Here is a 16,184-nt window from a genome sequence, read left to right on the forward strand (position 1 = left end):
TATAATGAATATAATAGTAAAAAATAATTTTGCCTCTTGGCCAGCATGATGGGAGTAATAGGTCCTTTTAGTTTTCTATGAACAACACAAGCACTAAAATATCATTAGAGAAGAAAAAAAAAAAAAAAAAAAAAAAACCATGTTTGGTTCTTAGTGGCAGTTTCGGGTTTTTATTTTTGAATGTATAGTTAAATTACTTAAATGCTTTTAAAGTAAAAAAAATAAATTTGATCAAGGATTATTTTTGTCTTTTCAAGTTGATTTTTTTGTTAGTTATTGTTTTGTTAAAGGGCATTATGGTTTTTTAACCAATATTCAATAATATTAAATTTTAAAAAGTAGATGGATTATGCATTGTATGTACCAAGGTGTATGTGATATCTCTTGGTGGTTAAACCTATTCTTTTGCCGTGTTGTTGGATATGTTGCCGCATTATATTCCTCATGGTAAAATTTATGGTGTAGGTTATGGTTGGGTGATTTTTTGTTGGCAAGCTTTTTTTTCTTTTTTCTTTTTCCTCTCCTTCTTGAAATTGGTCTTCTTTGTTGTTTATGTTTCTACTTTGATCCTTTTATTTTTAATTTCTTATTTTTTTTTCTTGATATTTTTGTAAATGTTTTATTGTTTTTCAATTTAGTTCTTAAATTTCAATTTGTTATATATATTTTTTTTTTCAATTTGATCATTATTCTTTTGATTTCTATTTTTTTCCTAGGTCTTTTATAAAAACATTATTGATTTTTAATTTTAGCCTTCAATCCAAGTTTATGATGTGTTATTTTTTAAAAATTTGGTCCGTATTATTTTAGTTTTTTTTCTTGTTGTTGGAGTTATTTTTCTTTTTCAATTTAACCCTACAATCTAAAAATTATAATTGCCTTCTAATTTATTTTTTATTTTGATTTTCATCATCATTCTTTTAATTATTATTTTTTTAGATCATCTTGTATAGTTATATTTTTTTCAGCATTTAATTTGTTAGGGATTATGTTTCATCATTTTTCATGTATGATACTTCCAACTTAATAACATGGATCACAAGTTTGAAAAGTTAACACGAGTTAATATTTTTTTTTACTTATTTTCTTCTTAATTTCATCGTTCAACATTATTATTATTTTTTTAAGAAAAACTAACTTTGTGATTTTCTTAAAAAAAAAAATCAATTGGGTTGTCTCAATCTCATGGCATAAATTATAGATTTTACAGATTAATTTAAGTTGACTCATCTCTTATTACCTAAGTTACAATACAAGACTATCGCACTACTTATCGAGTTAATTTTTTTATTTATTTATATCCAATTTTATACTTTTATAGATTTTTTTAAGATATCATGTTCTTTTTCTATAAAAAAATATTATGTATTTATTATCATTATTTATTTTTTATCATCTAATTAAAATAAAATCAACTTATTATATTATAAAAAAAATTAACTTATTAAACTCAATAGGTGTTATAATTCAAATTATTGATTTTTCTTATTTCTTTAAAATGCACTTGATAAACATTATTTGAAAAAAAAAAACAAAAAACAGAGTCGCCACGTAACAAGGGATCATGCCTAGTTCATTCTAAACATTCCCTGCAAATCAAATGAAAAACAAATATAGCAAAATATCAATAAACTGCCGAGATCATAAACCTATTGTAACAAAGGCAAAGGCAAAGGCAAAGGCCACATTCCATTTAATTGACAACAGCTCAAAATCATATTCAAGAAACAAATTCGTTCGACCAAAAGAGAGCTAAAAGCTGAATTCAAGAACAAGTTCTATCCACCTAAACAAGTTCAAAACAAAAGATGGTGATATTCACTTGGGAAACCGATCCAATTCAGCCTGGAAAGCAAACGCGAAGGCAAGCAAAATGCTGGTCAAAAGCACCATGCCAGAATATATGGTTATACGAAGTCTTGCTTGGTATTACTGCCTTCTGATTTCAGGAAATTTTACTCACAGCACGTAATGGAGACTAAACCCTCGTCATGCATTTAAGATGGTTCACTGCATTGGATGTTCTTGTCGTTAGCTTCACCTCATTAACCAAAAACAAAAAGCACTTAAGGCAATGTTAAGCTCTTCTTGCTTGAGATCTGTGATTGCCCCAAGGTTAATGGCTGAGACTTTCACGATTTCCATCTCCACTATCTTCTCGCTCAACAACCACTATACAGTCTTTGCCTGCGGCTGCTGCTATCACCTCTCCATGTTTGTCATATTCTTCGCATAATTCTGGAGACTCTTTCATATTGGAGTAACTGACAGTTTCAATAGATGCTTTGCACTGTTCCCCAACAGATTGCAAAAATAGCTTCTGTTTACTCTCTTCAACATTTCCACCTTCTTTGAATGCCTTTTCCGATCCACAGTTATAATCCATTCCGCTGCCCACCGTAATATCTATGGCCCTCTCACCAGTTGTTGGGCAAGATCTATTCTCAACTTCAGCATTTTTTGGTAACTTTTCATTACCTCCATTGTGACAAGATCTATTCTCGGCTTTATCATTATCAGATAAATTTCCATTACCTCCATCATGATCAAGTCCACACTTGACAATCCCATCAATCTCAGAATTCATCAAAGTCAAGCTATTTTCTGTATTACTCTTGTATTCACCAGAAACCAGACCAACATGCTGTAATGCTTCTTTGCTGTCTCCATTAGCATTGCTGGGGGTCACCACACAATTTGCCACGTTCTCGTTTCCTTCACGATCTGAACGGCCTTGAAAACCTATATTCTTGTCTTCAAGGCCAACATGAAATGTCACATCTGGTAACTCAACATTTTGAGTCATCCTACTTGCATCATCCTGACTTCCGACAATAACATTGCCAGATGATCCATTACCACTGAATTTTGGCCTGATCAACTTTCTTCTTTTATGCTGCTGGCCTGATAAGCCAGTGTTTTCTGTACTCCCAGTAATGGCATCGCTTTCAATCTTCTGCACTTTTCTACGACGCTGGAAATCTACAAAAGGTATCACTTCAGGCATTTGGAGACCATCCCCCTTGCCGGCTGAAATATCATCCATGATAATCTCCTTTGAGACCTTTGGCAAGTGATCTGTTAATAACTGGGAATTCACGGTCATCTGTTTCTTATTCTTGAGATTTGTAACCTCATCATGCCTTTTCACCTGCTGCTTAATTTTTTTTTCCTTCACCCATTGGTCGTGACTCTGGTGCAATATGGTCATGACTTCATCAATTGATGAATCAATATCATGTTCATCTTGTTTGCATACTTCTGAAGGCAAAGCTAAGCGGGAAAAGACACTTTTTCTCTCCTGATGATCAGAGTATATTCTCTGAGAGTTTTCATGTGTATCTAGATTTATCAAACCATTTTCATGGCGTTTCAATCTAGGAACACAAGCAGCAAATGCTTCATTGTTTTCATGCTGTGACATTTGATGATCACATTCCTCTTGTGAAGAGACAGGATACCTAACATCAGACACAAAGGAGGAAGACCTGTTAAGGCTACAGGAACAAGAGGAAGTGTCCTCCCTTGTCCTTTCAATCCCAGAGGAGTTTCTTTGCACATTTTCAGGATAAGCAGCACCAGGGAAAAGCATGCTGGTTCTGTTTGCATGGTCATGATGGCCAGGATATGAAAATGGACTGTCACTGGATAACATAGAATTAAGGTTTTGGCATTTGCTTGTACTTTTAGGCTCTATATATGATGGAAATGATTCATTTACAAATGAAGGGAAGATGTTGTGAGGGGGGCATTGAGGAACTGAATTACAGAGCTCAAATGATGATGGGCTCCTATTGTGCCCAGGATTTTCATTCATAGACGAGTTACTAGCCACATGACCAGGATAATCAACACCTGGGAAAAGCATGCCAGACCTGTTCAGGTGCTCAAGTTGGCTGGCATTGGACAACAGAATGTAGTCGGACAAAGAGGCATTGATGTTTAGGCGACTGCTTGTACCTTCAGGCTCCACATGGGGAGGAAATGATTGATCAAATGAAGGAAAGACACTGCTGTGAGATGCTGGGAATTCAGGTACTGAATTAGAAAGGCCACGGGATGACGAGCACCTATTGCCAAGCCTGGGGACATCTGGGTCATAAGGAATATTGCATGCACCAACTCCATCTCCATAAGATGTTGAATATAAAGCATTTGACCTAGGCAATCTATCAACATCCAATGCTGAAAAAGAAAGCTCAGAATTATGTGGCTCCATCAAGTGACGTGCTGTAGGAGATTGTCGAAATTGATCCTTAATTGCTTCCAAGATGGGCCGTCTATAATATTGAGAGTTTTGCAGCTCCACCAAATTTTCTTCTGCGATGGTCTTGCTAAAACAATGAGGTGGATTAGACTGAAACATACCAGTATGCTCAGTTGAGGGTTGCTGAAAACCATTGTCCTCCATCATCTCCTGTCCTAGCCCATAACTTATCGCAAAGTTGACATAATCGGAACTTCTTCTGCTTGTACGAAAAGAATGCCCATGATGATTAGTTAAAGCATCCGTCCTAGATTCATTCCCTAACATACTGCTTGTCACAGCCCGGGCATCCTCAGCCAAGCCTGGATTAGACTGAAACATACCGGTATGCTCAGTTGAGGGCTGCTGAAAACCATTGTCCTCCATCAGTTCCTGTCCTAGCCCATAACTTGTCGCAAAGTTGACATAATCGGAACTTCTTATGCTTGTAGGAAAAGAATGCCCACGATGATTAGTTAAAACATCCGTCCTAGACTCAATATCCACATCATGGTCATTCCCTACCATATTGCTTGTCAAAACCCGGGCATCCCCAGCGAAGCCTCCAACTTCACTCAGAGAGGCCACAAACTGCTCCTTTGAGATAAGCGCTCTGTTAGTTTTATGTTCATTTCTGAAAGGAGGACTTGTGTACCTATCATACTCTCTTCTGTGCTTGTTGATAGAGTCCCCAAAGTACTCAGTGGAGATGGTAGAGCCAAAAGGAGCATCTGCATCTCGCTCATCTTTCTTGCTATCAATCATTACGAAGCTGCCATCATCAGTGGCAGTTCTAGCTTCTTTTGCAGAGCACTCAACTGATCTTACAACCTTGCTTCGGGTAAATTGCCTCTCAAGTGTCCTATCTTTTATCTTTCGTTTACTGAACGATAAAAGAAGATTTTGAACCTGCACAATTTGTGAAGAACAGTCATTAGTTAAAACACCAATTAGAAATTTTCAATCTGTTCAGATTAGACATCGTTAGCGAAGAAAGACCTGTCTTTCAGACAACCCGAAGTTGAACTTGTATGGTGAAAAATAATTTTCTCTGATTGCATCACGAAATTCATTTTCAGAGAGTGGTTCACACTGCCACATTTGGATGAATTTTACCTAGGAACAACACATCAATATAAAAAATCATAATATACATTTTTCCCTCCAACAAAAAGACAAATAAAATGAGCAATAAAGAGGCATAATACCTGCGCAGGGAATTGTTTTCCAGATGAACTGTAAGCGTGGGGTACAATGTTCATTGCGCCATCAGAGCAAGCTTGAAATACACCATGAAGTTCTCTCCTCTCAAATTCAAACAGAAACAAAACCATTCCAGCTTTAACCTGTTTCACAAAGTCAGCCTGTCCTGACGGAAGGCCTAATAATTTCCTTCTAAAACATTCTTTCCTTGTAGCCCTGTTTGACATAAAGATTGCACCAAACTCGGGAAATTTTCCAGGAACATTATTAGGCTCATAAAACTCCATTGGAGCCCTTGATGTTATCTGTCAATTCAGCGATAATACCACAATATAGATACTACATCAGGAGGCACAAAGAGCAGCAATGGAAGTGGAAAAACAAATTTCTGCTATTTCAAAAGAGTTAGTATCCTCGTATGAATAAGGATAGAGCTCCAACTATACCAGTTAAAAGTAACGAGAACAAGGAGACAGCACCCAGAGAAACTGAGATAGACAGAGAAAAAATGAATGAAAAGTTCTGCACGCGCAACATTGGAAACATACATAACAAGCAACTCAAATATATCAGCAAGAATGATGTTTTATCCCTTGATAAATGCACAAGAACTACAGCAAATTATAAGCACACAAAAGAGAGAGAAAAATCTTAATGCCTTACGTTATCCCTTGATAAATGTACAAGAATTTCAGCAAATTACAAGCACAGCATTGACAAGAAAATTAACGCCAAAACAAGCTTAAATTCCCTTTCATTCATAATGAAAATAGAGTTACTTTCAATGTAATTAAAAGAAATAATAGAAACAACCAAACAGTAACAAAAACACCAAACGACAGATAACAAGCAAAACAATCGAGTATCAAATCAGAAAATTAAGACCTGCGCCGCTAGCCAAACAACAGAGAAATAAAGCTACTACATTCTTTAAAAATTAATTAAAAAAACTTAAAAAAGCAGCAAATTAGTTAACATAAAAAAATAAAAATAAATAATAAATAAAAACTACAATCGATGATATTATAATGAGAGAGAGAAAAAATCGAGAAAACCTGACGAAAAGGATTTTTCGTTACTTTGTTAAGTTTTTGGCTTCAAAAACGAAAACGAAAAAAAAAATTCTAAATTCTAAATGGATTGGCGTAATCGTTATCATAAAGCACGAGAGAGAGAGAGAGAAGAAAAATAATTATTATACCAAAAGGAGTTGCAGAGAGGATAGGGAAGGCCGTTTGGTTTGGTTTGGGGAAGGTTGAGGATCCTGTCAGTCAGTGAGACTATCAATCACAGAGAGAGATTGAAGGAGTAGTAGTAATCTGCTTTAAGAGGTAACCACCGCCTCTCCTCTCGTTTTTGTATGAAGGAAGGTGGCGGTTTTTCAATATGGAACGTGTGGATTTAATGTGCGATTTGTCTACTTGCCTTTTCGGCGCGTGATTTTCTCTCGTTTGGTTGGGGACTCGATATTCAAATCAAAGTTATTTTAAAACGATATTATTTTAAGATTATTTTAAAACGATATTGATTTGGTTAAGATTACATTGGCAGAGGTTGCAGGCAAGGAAATAAGAAAATTGAAAAAAAATACCCTCCACATTCTTTATCGCCCAAAAAAAAAAAAAACTGTGTTTGTTCCTGCGGTTTAGTTATATTTTTAAAAAAAATTAATTTTTTTTTATTTTAAATTATTTTTTTATTTTTAAATTATTTTGAGGTATTAATATCAAAAATAAATTTTAAAAAATAAAAATATTATTATGTCATAATCCAATTTTGGATCTCTAAAAATTATTTGCATATTTTTTTAATTCAAAAATCCAGAAAAAATAAAATTTAAAATCCAGAAATATTTTCGGGACACGAAGAAATAAACTTTCGAGCTGCAAAAAACCAAAACACTAGAAGAATAGCTGGATTGAGAGATTTCAACAAGATAAGATGAATAAAGAAAGAAAATTGAGGATTGAGATCCAAACATGACCAAAATTGAAAGAATTAATTAAGTTTAAGGATTCAATTAAACTTCAAACAAGTTTAATTGACTTATTTAAAAACTTAATGGAAACAAAAATAAAGTTTGAAAGTCAATCGAGCAAAAATTAAGAGAATTAATTAAGTTTAAGGATGTAATTAAACTTTGAATGAGTTTTTGTGGATTCAATTAAGGACTTAATTGAAAAAAATCAAGTTTGGAGGCGTAATTTGGATCAATTCGAAAAATTTTTAGAAGATTAAAGACACAATTGAAACTTTAAATTTTAAAATGCTAAATTGATGCAATCAGGGGCTTAATTGAAAGAAGCTTGAAGTATGACATTTAATTGAGAACCACATTGCGGAGGTTTGAAACCAAGAATCACTTTGTAAAAAACATTAAAATTTAAGGATTCAATTGAAGAAGGCTAAAAGTGGAGTTGCAAGGAACACAAAAGATTAGAGTTGATTAAGGTTCATTTGCAAAGTTTCAAAGGTACATGGATCAAATTGAAAGAGACTATAATTTCATTATTTATTGTCTTCTTCCCACTAAATAAAAGAAAAAAAAGATGCCCAAGTGTCACTTTCATACCTTTGATTATTTCCTGTCTCTCTATTAAACAAGACAAACTTCACACCCCATGTACTTTTCACTTATAATTTACTCTAAGCTAAAACCCTAGCTGTATTGCACCAAAAGCCAAAACTATAGCCCTTGTTAGGATAAATCCAGCCAACAACAACCATCATTCAAGTCAATAGTAGCTATCAAAGTTGGACAGTGACATGATCTTTCAAACTTGAAACTTCAACGGAGCAGAGCTCCCTCTACAAGCATTTGTTTTCTACTATGTAAGTGGCAAATTGAAGAGGGAACATATTAATTTCAAACTTGATAGGATTTTTTCCTAGAAGCAGTTGCAAAAATACATAGCAATAGAAGAAAAGGATAGACCTGGATTAAAAAATAAGAAAAAGACTGAAACTTTAATAGAGCAGAGTTCCCTTTACTAACATTCATATTTTGATTTTTAAATGTGGAATCGAAAAGGGAACATATTAGTTTGAGACCTGATACATTTTTTCCCTAGAAACAGCCACAATAATACATAGAAGTCGAAGGAAAAGACATGTAGATTGAAAAACAAGAAGAAGACTTAAACTTCAATGGAGCAAAACTCTCTCTAAAATCATTCATTTTCTGCTTTGCAAGTGGGGAATCAATGAGGGAATAGATTAGTTTTAGAATTGATAAGATTTTTCCCAAGAAGCAATCGCAACAATACACATAAGTAGAAGGAAAAAATAGATCTGGACTGAAAAACAGGAAGAAGATTGAAACTTCAATGGAGTAGAGCTCTCTCTACAAGTGTCTGTTTATTGCATCGTCAATGAGAAATTGAAAAGGAGGTAGAGGAGTTTCAGATCCACCAAGTGCTCCTCCTCTAACAGCTACAACATATGATTCCACATGCCAGAGTGATAGTGCCACACGGTTTCACGAATTGCCAGGATTACCTTGGTTGATTCCTAACCCCCAAACCTTTTTTTGATAAATTGTTAGTTTTTGGACCAAAATATTAATTGAGAGTATGGTTTTGAGATTGTCCGATATATATATATATATATATATATATATATATATATATATATATATATATATATATATGATTGAGTTGTTAAGACAAGAATTATCAATTTGTTTTGTTTTATTTTATCATGGACAAGCCTCAAAAATAAAAAAAAATTATATTTGCATAAATAATAAAAAATTACATGGCATGATTTAGTATATTTAAATACAAAAATTTAAGAAAAATAGTTTTGTTGATATCTTTTCATGCATTTTTGGATTTAATAATTAATTTATTAAAGCATACATTTCAAAAACACCAAAAAATTATTTTGTTTCTTTTAATATATGGGATTATAAACTTATATGTAATATATATTTCCAATATTGAAACAATTTTTTTTATTTTTATGATGTGACTCTAGAATGGCTAGGCACTAATAGTTAGAAAATACAACAGTATTTTAGTTTGTATCAGACAAATAAACAATGTAATTTATCTTAAGTAAGATGTATTAGGGGTGTTATGTCCTCCCTATACACGACCAACCATCTTATACATACTTTTAAACTAGTTAGGATTTCTAATTATCATAATATTAGGCGTCGACTTCATCCTTTTTTTATTGATAAATGACAAGAATTCCTTGTCCATTCCACCTATCACCACAAGAATCCTGGTCAGGAAGGATGTTTACTACAATGTCATACATGTGCAATAATTTTAATATATTTTTAAATAAAAAATATTTTTAAAAAATAACCTTTATCGTAATTTTAAACATTACCAAAATAAAATAAAAAAAAACAAAAAAACTGTCTTCTTTATCTCTTCCAAAACCCACGACCACAGGCCCAAAAAATACCACAAATTCTCCACCACCAACTTCGGTGTTCCTCTGTCTCCAAATCAGCCATGCTTCCTTCCTTTCCACCACCATCTTGCTGCCTCTCCACTTAGCAGTAGCAGCCCTTCATTCAACCCAAAAATAGCTCCATACCTCTCATTGTTTTTCCAACTGCTCAGCTCTCCCTAACAAAACCTTGCAACAGCCACACAAACCATCACAAAACAGCCCCAAAGCTGCCCCGAAACAGCCCCAAATCGCCATCCACTGCAGCGCCTCACTCCTTCATTTTTCACCCTCCAAACCAGACCAATCTCAGCCATTAAAATACCATCCAAACAACCACTTTCCATACCAGAAAAATCCATGGCAACCACCCCTTCATTCCAGTAAAAAAACCCAGGAAAAAGAGAGAAGAACGAGTGAGAAAGGGAAGAAAAACCGAGAACCGAAATCCAATTTCGTGAATGAATGTCCAAAGTTGACCTTTTGCCATCTATACGGGTCCAACAATCGTTTTCAAATTCAATTTAGACAAAATCTTCTACAATTAGCTCCAATTTCGACGAACTAGTTTGCCTTTTCTTTTATGGAACTAACATTTTCTTTAATAAAATTCCTCGACTATTATCAAAAAAGGAAAAAAAAGGATTAACATCATGATTTTATAAAAACTCCAACTTCGACTAATTCTTCAATAATTATGGATTAATGTTAGGATTTTTATAACAAAAAAATTCGACTTCAACAAAATCTCCTACAATTATAGATTAATGTCACTTTTTTATATATAAAAAATACATCATGGATGAAATCTTATATTTCTAGGTATTAAGAGCAAAATCTTTGTTAAACTTGCACTAGAATTACCTAATCACCTGACAAGTTCTAATTAATTCGAAGCCCAATATAAACAGGCCCATGCTCACACCAGTTCACAAGCCCTGGTCCGATAAAAGAAGTCAGAGAAAAGCCCAGGTAGAGAAAAAAAAACCTTCTTCTCCACCAAGAAAAGCAAAATAAAACCCCAAGCAAATCTCTCTCGCACAAGCACACTCGCATTCCCAGTTTTTCCTCTCTGCGTTTTAGTATATTTATTCAATCAATCAACCATGGGTGATAGCCAGTACTCCTTTTCTCTCACTACTTTCAGTCCTACAGGAAAGCTAGTACAGATCGAGCACGCATTGACTGCCGTTGGATCAGGCCAAACTTCTCTCGGAATCAAAGGTTGTTGCAATTCATTTTTTTTCCTTTTCTTGTTGGTTTCGAAGATACTATGTTGTTATTGGGTTCTTAGATACGATGTTGTTGATCGGTTTTTTTTTTTTTTGTGTTGTAGCTGCAAACGGTGTTGTTATTGCAACTGAGAAGAAATTGCCTTCTATTTTAGTCGATGAATCATCTGTAAGTAAATTAAATATGATTTTTTAATCTCTATTATATTCTTTAGTTAAACCCTTTAATTTTTTTCCCTTTTTAATTGTGTTTTCTATATGAAATTTCCGGGTTTGCAGTTTGATCTTTTAGCTGTAACATAAATTTAGAGACTTGGGTATGTGGCATTTTATTTGAAGTGGCTGATGATGGTTTAGGAAGAGTAACAAGTAGTAACATAAGTTTAGTTCTTGCCAATAAGGCGTTGATGTGGCAGTAAATGGGTATATATTTTGACTTTTAGTAGTAATATAAGTTTATTGACATGGGTTGGTTGCAATTTGTTAAAATTCGGTGTAAATTTGAAAAATTTTGATGATTTTTTGGTCAAAAGAAACATGGGTTCTTGACAATGTGGTCTTGGTCTACTGGTTAACGACTCAAAGATTGAGACTTTGGATGCTGGAGTGTGTAGATTTGAATCCTCTGTAATCCCTTGGTCTACTAGTTAAAGATTGAGACTTTGGATTCTGGAGTGTGTAGATTTGAATCCTCTTTAATCCCTCATCATATGGAAAGGTGACCTTGGCTGTTTTAAATCATGCTGTTTTGCAATTAATTGATTGTGGTGTAGATGGTTTGATTTTGGAGCCACCTGATTGGTCTATTATGCTAATCGTTAAGATGGTTCATAACTTGAGTTGGTTATTGATGGTATTCAATTGTTTGTTATTTCAGGTTCAGAAAATACAGAATCTGACACCTAATATTGGAGTTGTCTACAGGTTTGTTTCTGCCTGCTTGTTGGTAACTAGGAAGGTTCATGTTTTTTCTGCAGTTGTTTTAGCGCTGTGATCAGTATGAAATTTGACCCAGAGAGATAGATTGAGATAGAAGCATGCCTACTCATTACCTGAACTTCAGTAGAACTCCTTGTAGTTCAATGTTCTTTATTGGTATGGTTATGGACTTGGCTTTGGCATGTAGCTCACGTACCCACCAATAGCTGTTTCAACGGGAAAAAATAGCTGGGCATATTGTAGCTCTTTAGGAAAAGAAAAATATAGCATGCCTTTGCCCTTGGATCTGTAGATTAGACATCTTGGCTATTTGGTTGCTCAATGAGTCACTTCTTACTAGCTCATGCAACTTATAAGCCTATGTCAAAGGGGGTTGCTTTGTTGTATTTTTGTCTTTACTGTCTCTGAATCACCTGTATTTTGTTGTAGTGGAATGGGTCCTGACTTTCGAGTTTTAGTTCGGAAAAGTAGGAAGCAGGCAGAACAATATCATAGATTGTACAAGGTACTGTTCTTCAATATTTTCTTCATTGTTTTACTTAATGTTTTTTTCTTCAATTTTGTTTTAATGTTACCGATAGCGTGGCTAAATTTCCATGGCTTATCTTATTATGAATGGTATATCTGCATCCTTTTGTTGCCTTTAAACATACATAAATAATTCGTCAAATGCTTGACAATAAGGTCTAGAGAATTTATCTAGAAAGAAGTTATTGGGGTTGTCTAAATCAGAGGACTTAATTAGTTGTCTTATTTCCCTGTAATGCAATTTTAACCCCAAGCCCAGCTGAATTAATTTATCAAATCCAGGGGTTAAGTATCAGATTACTATTTTATATCTATTTTTTTGTCATCTGTTCTTGTTAATCATGATGTTTGTAACTTGTGAATTGTTCTGATTGTAGGAACCAATTCCTGTCACACAACTTGTGAGGGAAACTGCCGCTGTCATGCAAGAGTTTACTCAATCTGGGTACTGGCATCTTTTATACAGTTGAAATGTTTCAGTGGTTTTAGTTGATTTCTTATGTAATTTAGATCTGAATTTCAATTTCCAAATTTCAAAACCTTAGCCCTTATTTTAATAACCCAACAATTCTCATCCTATGTTCCTGCATCAGCATATCAACTCTTCACCCTGTTTCTTGAAGTTTGAAACTACTATTCCTTTGTTTTTCCTCGCAGAGGTGTAAGGCCTTTTGGAGTATCTTTGCTAGTTGCTGGTTTTGATGACAAAGGTCCACAGCTGTACCAGGTATCTGTGTTTCCTCGTAATAATGTTGGAAGTCATTAACTATTTTTTGTTTATACTGGATTATCTGCTGCAGAGTACATGGTAGCCCAGTATTCTAGAAGTTGTATGCCTCTGCAACTATTATACACCCTTCTGCATTGCATAGTTCTTTTGATTTGGTTGTAAAACCACTTGCTCCAGGCAAATAGCCATGTTTATGAGGAAATCTGTAGCTTGTGAAATAGTAATTTTTCATATTGCATTCCTTGAAAAGTTACTTCGATGCTTTTCTCATCGGCTGGTTAGCAGATATGAAAATTGTTATGGCCAGGGTGGTTGATAACTTTTCAACTCCTTGTTTTTCTTGGTTGAGATTTGGATGCATTATTACTCGCTTGTGTTGCCTTTCTGAACATATGTTCACCTCAGGATATACAAGTTAATTTTATGTTACTCTAGCACTCAAATCATAATTATTGTGAAGATGTGATATTTTGTATTTGTTTGGCTAGGTTGATCCCTCAGGTTCCTACTTCTCATGGAAAGCCTCAGCAATGGGAAAAAATGTTTCAAATGCAAAAACATTTCTTGAGAAGAGGTATTTATTTGTTTTTGGTAGCACAAAATGCTTCAATTCTGCAAATACTTCCAAGCATCTTTACGGGTTTTCCTAGCTACAACAATGCATTTCCATCTCCACCCCTAACAACTGCCAAGCATATGCTTCATTCAAAGTTTTAGCTATTTCAATTTTCAACTGCCAGTTTACTTTGTCCTACTTCCCTGTTTCTTTCATCTTATTTATTGTGCTTCATCTTTCTCATCCAAGAAGAATTGGATTTTATTTCGGAAACAAAAAAAAACAGAAAAATAGATGAAGAAGATTGAAATGACAATTTTGCCAATACATCTGTCTTCTTGCTTTTGTTTCATTGGACATGTGCTTGGTAATATTGTGGTTTTACGTCTGCACATCTTCATTTGATTTGAACAATTTCATTCGCCCTAACTTAAAATGTGCTTTGTAGATACACTGATGATATGGAGCTTGATGATGCTGTACACACTGCTATCTTGACACTGAAAGAGGGGTATACTACTTTAAATTTCCTCCACCTTTTTTATTTTTGAATTTATGTGGTGGTGTTGAGGGATGTACGAAGTTTGATATATAGAAAGGAGAAGAAGATTTTTCAGTGGGTTTAACATACCTGCGACATGCATGTCATCATTTTCACCTAGTTGATTACATAATTGAGTGATATACATATAAATTTAGCCATTGAGGTATTGCTATTTTCTGCCACGCATGCTTAAAGTGTTGTAGGTAAAATGAATTCTGGGTAACACCATTCTAGCTGGGGCCTTCAGCCAACTTAAATTGGCTCTCAACACTTTAGTTAGTAGTTCAAGAGATCTAATGACGTGAAATGCTGTTTAAGTGAAAATGAAATGAAGCCGCTTGACCCAGTGTCAATTATAAGTGTATTTACAGGTGCTTACAGGTTCTTTTCTTTCTTCTAGGTTGATTTTAACAAGTTGTTAATTTGTTGAGTCTTGCTTCTATAATCAGAGTGATGGTGGATTAGTCAGCATAACAAGTTTATTTTTGTGTTTGCAGATTTGAAGGACAGATCTCTGGGAAAAATATTGAAATTGGGATAATTGGTGCTGACAAGCAATTCAGGCATGCTCTTTCGTAACCCATTTCCTTTTTAAGCTTTGTGATGGTGTCATGTAATTTTGACTTTAGGATGAGTTCCCTAAGTAAATTGCTCAAAGATGATTTCCATAAGTAAATTGCAGTTTAACACTGTTAAGTACTAGTTAAAAACTGATATCTATAACTTTTTGGATCTACACCAATAAGTCATATATGGCCTTCCACTTCTCGTTTCAGTTTTGAAGTTTAGTTTTGATTTTCACTCACGCATTCTCTAGTTTCTGTCTTCCTTGTAGAAAAAAGTTATATGTGATAGAACCATGGCGTTCTTACCTCTTGTGCTTTCTTTACTGCAGGGTACTAACTCCAGCTGAAATTGATGATTATCTGGCTGAAGTGGAATAGAGACATCGTATTATTTGGCTGAAGTGGAGTGCTTTCCTGTATGACACCAATCGAGATACTCATGTCACTTTCTTTTGGAATCTGCTTGACTCAGTTGCTTTTAGCTTAAGTTTCTATTAATTCCAAATTTGTAGAACTGTGATTTGGAAATGTTATAAGACTTCTCTCCAATCTTAGATGCTTCCAAAGTCGCGCAACGATGTGATTTCCTTTATGATACGTTTGACAGAAAGGCTGGAAATTGGTCTTTTCAATGATACTCATCTCACTCCAATGCTTGAGCTGATTATTTAATTCCAACTGAGAACTCTGTGGAGGGAAAGAGCGGTGGCAGCCATGGATCAATCCATGAAAATGCAAAGAGCTACTTAAAAAAAATAATAATTCGGTGGTCCTTGTTCCGCTTGCAACAGTTTTTCAGTTTACATCACACCTATATCTTTAATATATCTTTCATTTGATGTGATGCAAGATGTTTTTAATTAAAAATATATTAAAATACATTTTTTTATATAATTTTTAACACCAGCCAGCTTTCAAACAAAATTTGTACTGGAATTTTCGGTAAATTATATTAATATTAACACTAATAATTAGCATATTGTGTTTAGACAAAATAATCTCAGTGTTATTTAAACTTGAGTATCCTTCTCTACCCACAGTCAGGGGGCACCACGAGGTGACGGAAACCTAATTTTTTAGTAGCTGAGATATTTTGAGGTTCACTTGTCCCTTCAGTAAACAGAAAAGGAACAGAAGCTATTCTTCACTCATGTAGTACATTATCCCAGAAAACAATCTTCCATGTCCTCTTGCTTTCCTTTGCATGCTGGATGCTCAAGGATACTCAACTGT

The 16,184-nt window shown here is 34.3% G+C and overlaps 2 protein-coding genes across 5 annotated transcripts; one reads left to right on the forward strand and one right to left on the reverse strand.

Annotated features, from left to right (window-relative positions):
• Positions 1-1,664: 1,664 nt before the first annotated feature.
• Positions 1,665-6,814, reverse strand: LOC7476722 (uncharacterized). Of its 4 annotated transcripts, XM_024586212.2 has the most exons (6): positions 6,651-6,814; positions 6,505-6,544; positions 5,896-5,937; positions 5,455-5,754; positions 5,246-5,362; positions 1,665-5,155 (listed from the first exon to the last, which is right to left on the reverse strand). In XM_024586212.2, exons 4-6 carry the CDS (start codon positions 5,734-5,736, stop codon positions 2,117-2,119), a joined length of 3,438 nt encoding a protein of 1,145 aa, XP_024441980.2. In that variant the 5' UTR covers positions 5,737-5,754; positions 5,896-5,937; positions 6,505-6,544; positions 6,651-6,814; the 3' UTR covers positions 1,665-2,116. The 4 variants fall into 4 exon arrangements, with proteins under 4 accessions (XP_024441980.2, XP_002322378.4, XP_052303355.1 ...); XM_002322342.4 differs by lacking the exon at positions 6,505-6,544; XM_052447395.1 differs by lacking the exon at positions 6,505-6,544 and having other exon boundaries at positions 5,455-5,937.
• A 4,025-nt stretch (positions 6,815-10,839) lies between these two features.
• LOC7476723 (proteasome subunit alpha type-2-A) lies at positions 10,840-15,586 on the forward strand. Its single transcript, XM_002321782.4, has 10 exons — positions 10,840-11,080; positions 11,193-11,257; positions 11,966-12,012; positions 12,457-12,532; positions 12,933-13,000; positions 13,213-13,282; positions 13,774-13,859; positions 14,290-14,352; positions 14,883-14,948; positions 15,281-15,586. Exons 1-10 carry the CDS (start codon positions 10,963-10,965, stop codon positions 15,327-15,329), a joined length of 708 nt encoding a protein of 235 aa, XP_002321818.1. The 5' UTR covers positions 10,840-10,962; the 3' UTR covers positions 15,330-15,586.
• Positions 15,587-16,184: the final 598 nt, after the last annotated feature.

Source organism: Populus trichocarpa, chromosome 15, assembly GCF_000002775.5.
Source record: "Populus trichocarpa isolate Nisqually-1 chromosome 15, P.trichocarpa_v4.1, whole genome shotgun sequence".
Taxonomy (NCBI): domain Eukaryota; kingdom Viridiplantae; phylum Streptophyta; class Magnoliopsida; order Malpighiales; family Salicaceae; genus Populus; species Populus trichocarpa.

Bases quoted from the DNA above. Each gene is read 5' to 3' on its own strand.
- LOC7476722 (XM_002322342.4), bottom strand. From the start codon at position 5,736: ATGGAGTTTTATGAGCCTAATAATGTTCCTGGAAAATTTCCCGAGTTT. The intron at 5,363-5,454 runs GTATTATGCCTC...TGTTGTTCCTAG, and splicing joins GAAAACAATTCCCTGCGCAG to GTAAAATTCATCCAAATGTG. The intron at 5,156-5,245 runs GTCTTTCTTCGC...CAAATTGTGCAG, and splicing joins TCGGGTTGTCTGAAAGACAG to GTTCAAAATCTTCTTTTATC.
- LOC7476723 (XM_002321782.4), top strand. From the start codon at position 10,963: ATGGGTGATAGCCAGTACTCCTTTTCTCTCACTACTTTCAGTCCTACA. The intron at 13,001-13,212 runs GTACTGGCATCT...TTTTCCTCGCAG, and splicing joins CAAGAGTTTACTCAATCTGG to AGGTGTAAGGCCTTTTGGAG. The intron at 13,283-13,773 runs GTATCTGTGTTT...TTGTTTGGCTAG, and splicing joins AAGGTCCACAGCTGTACCAG to GTTGATCCCTCAGGTTCCTA.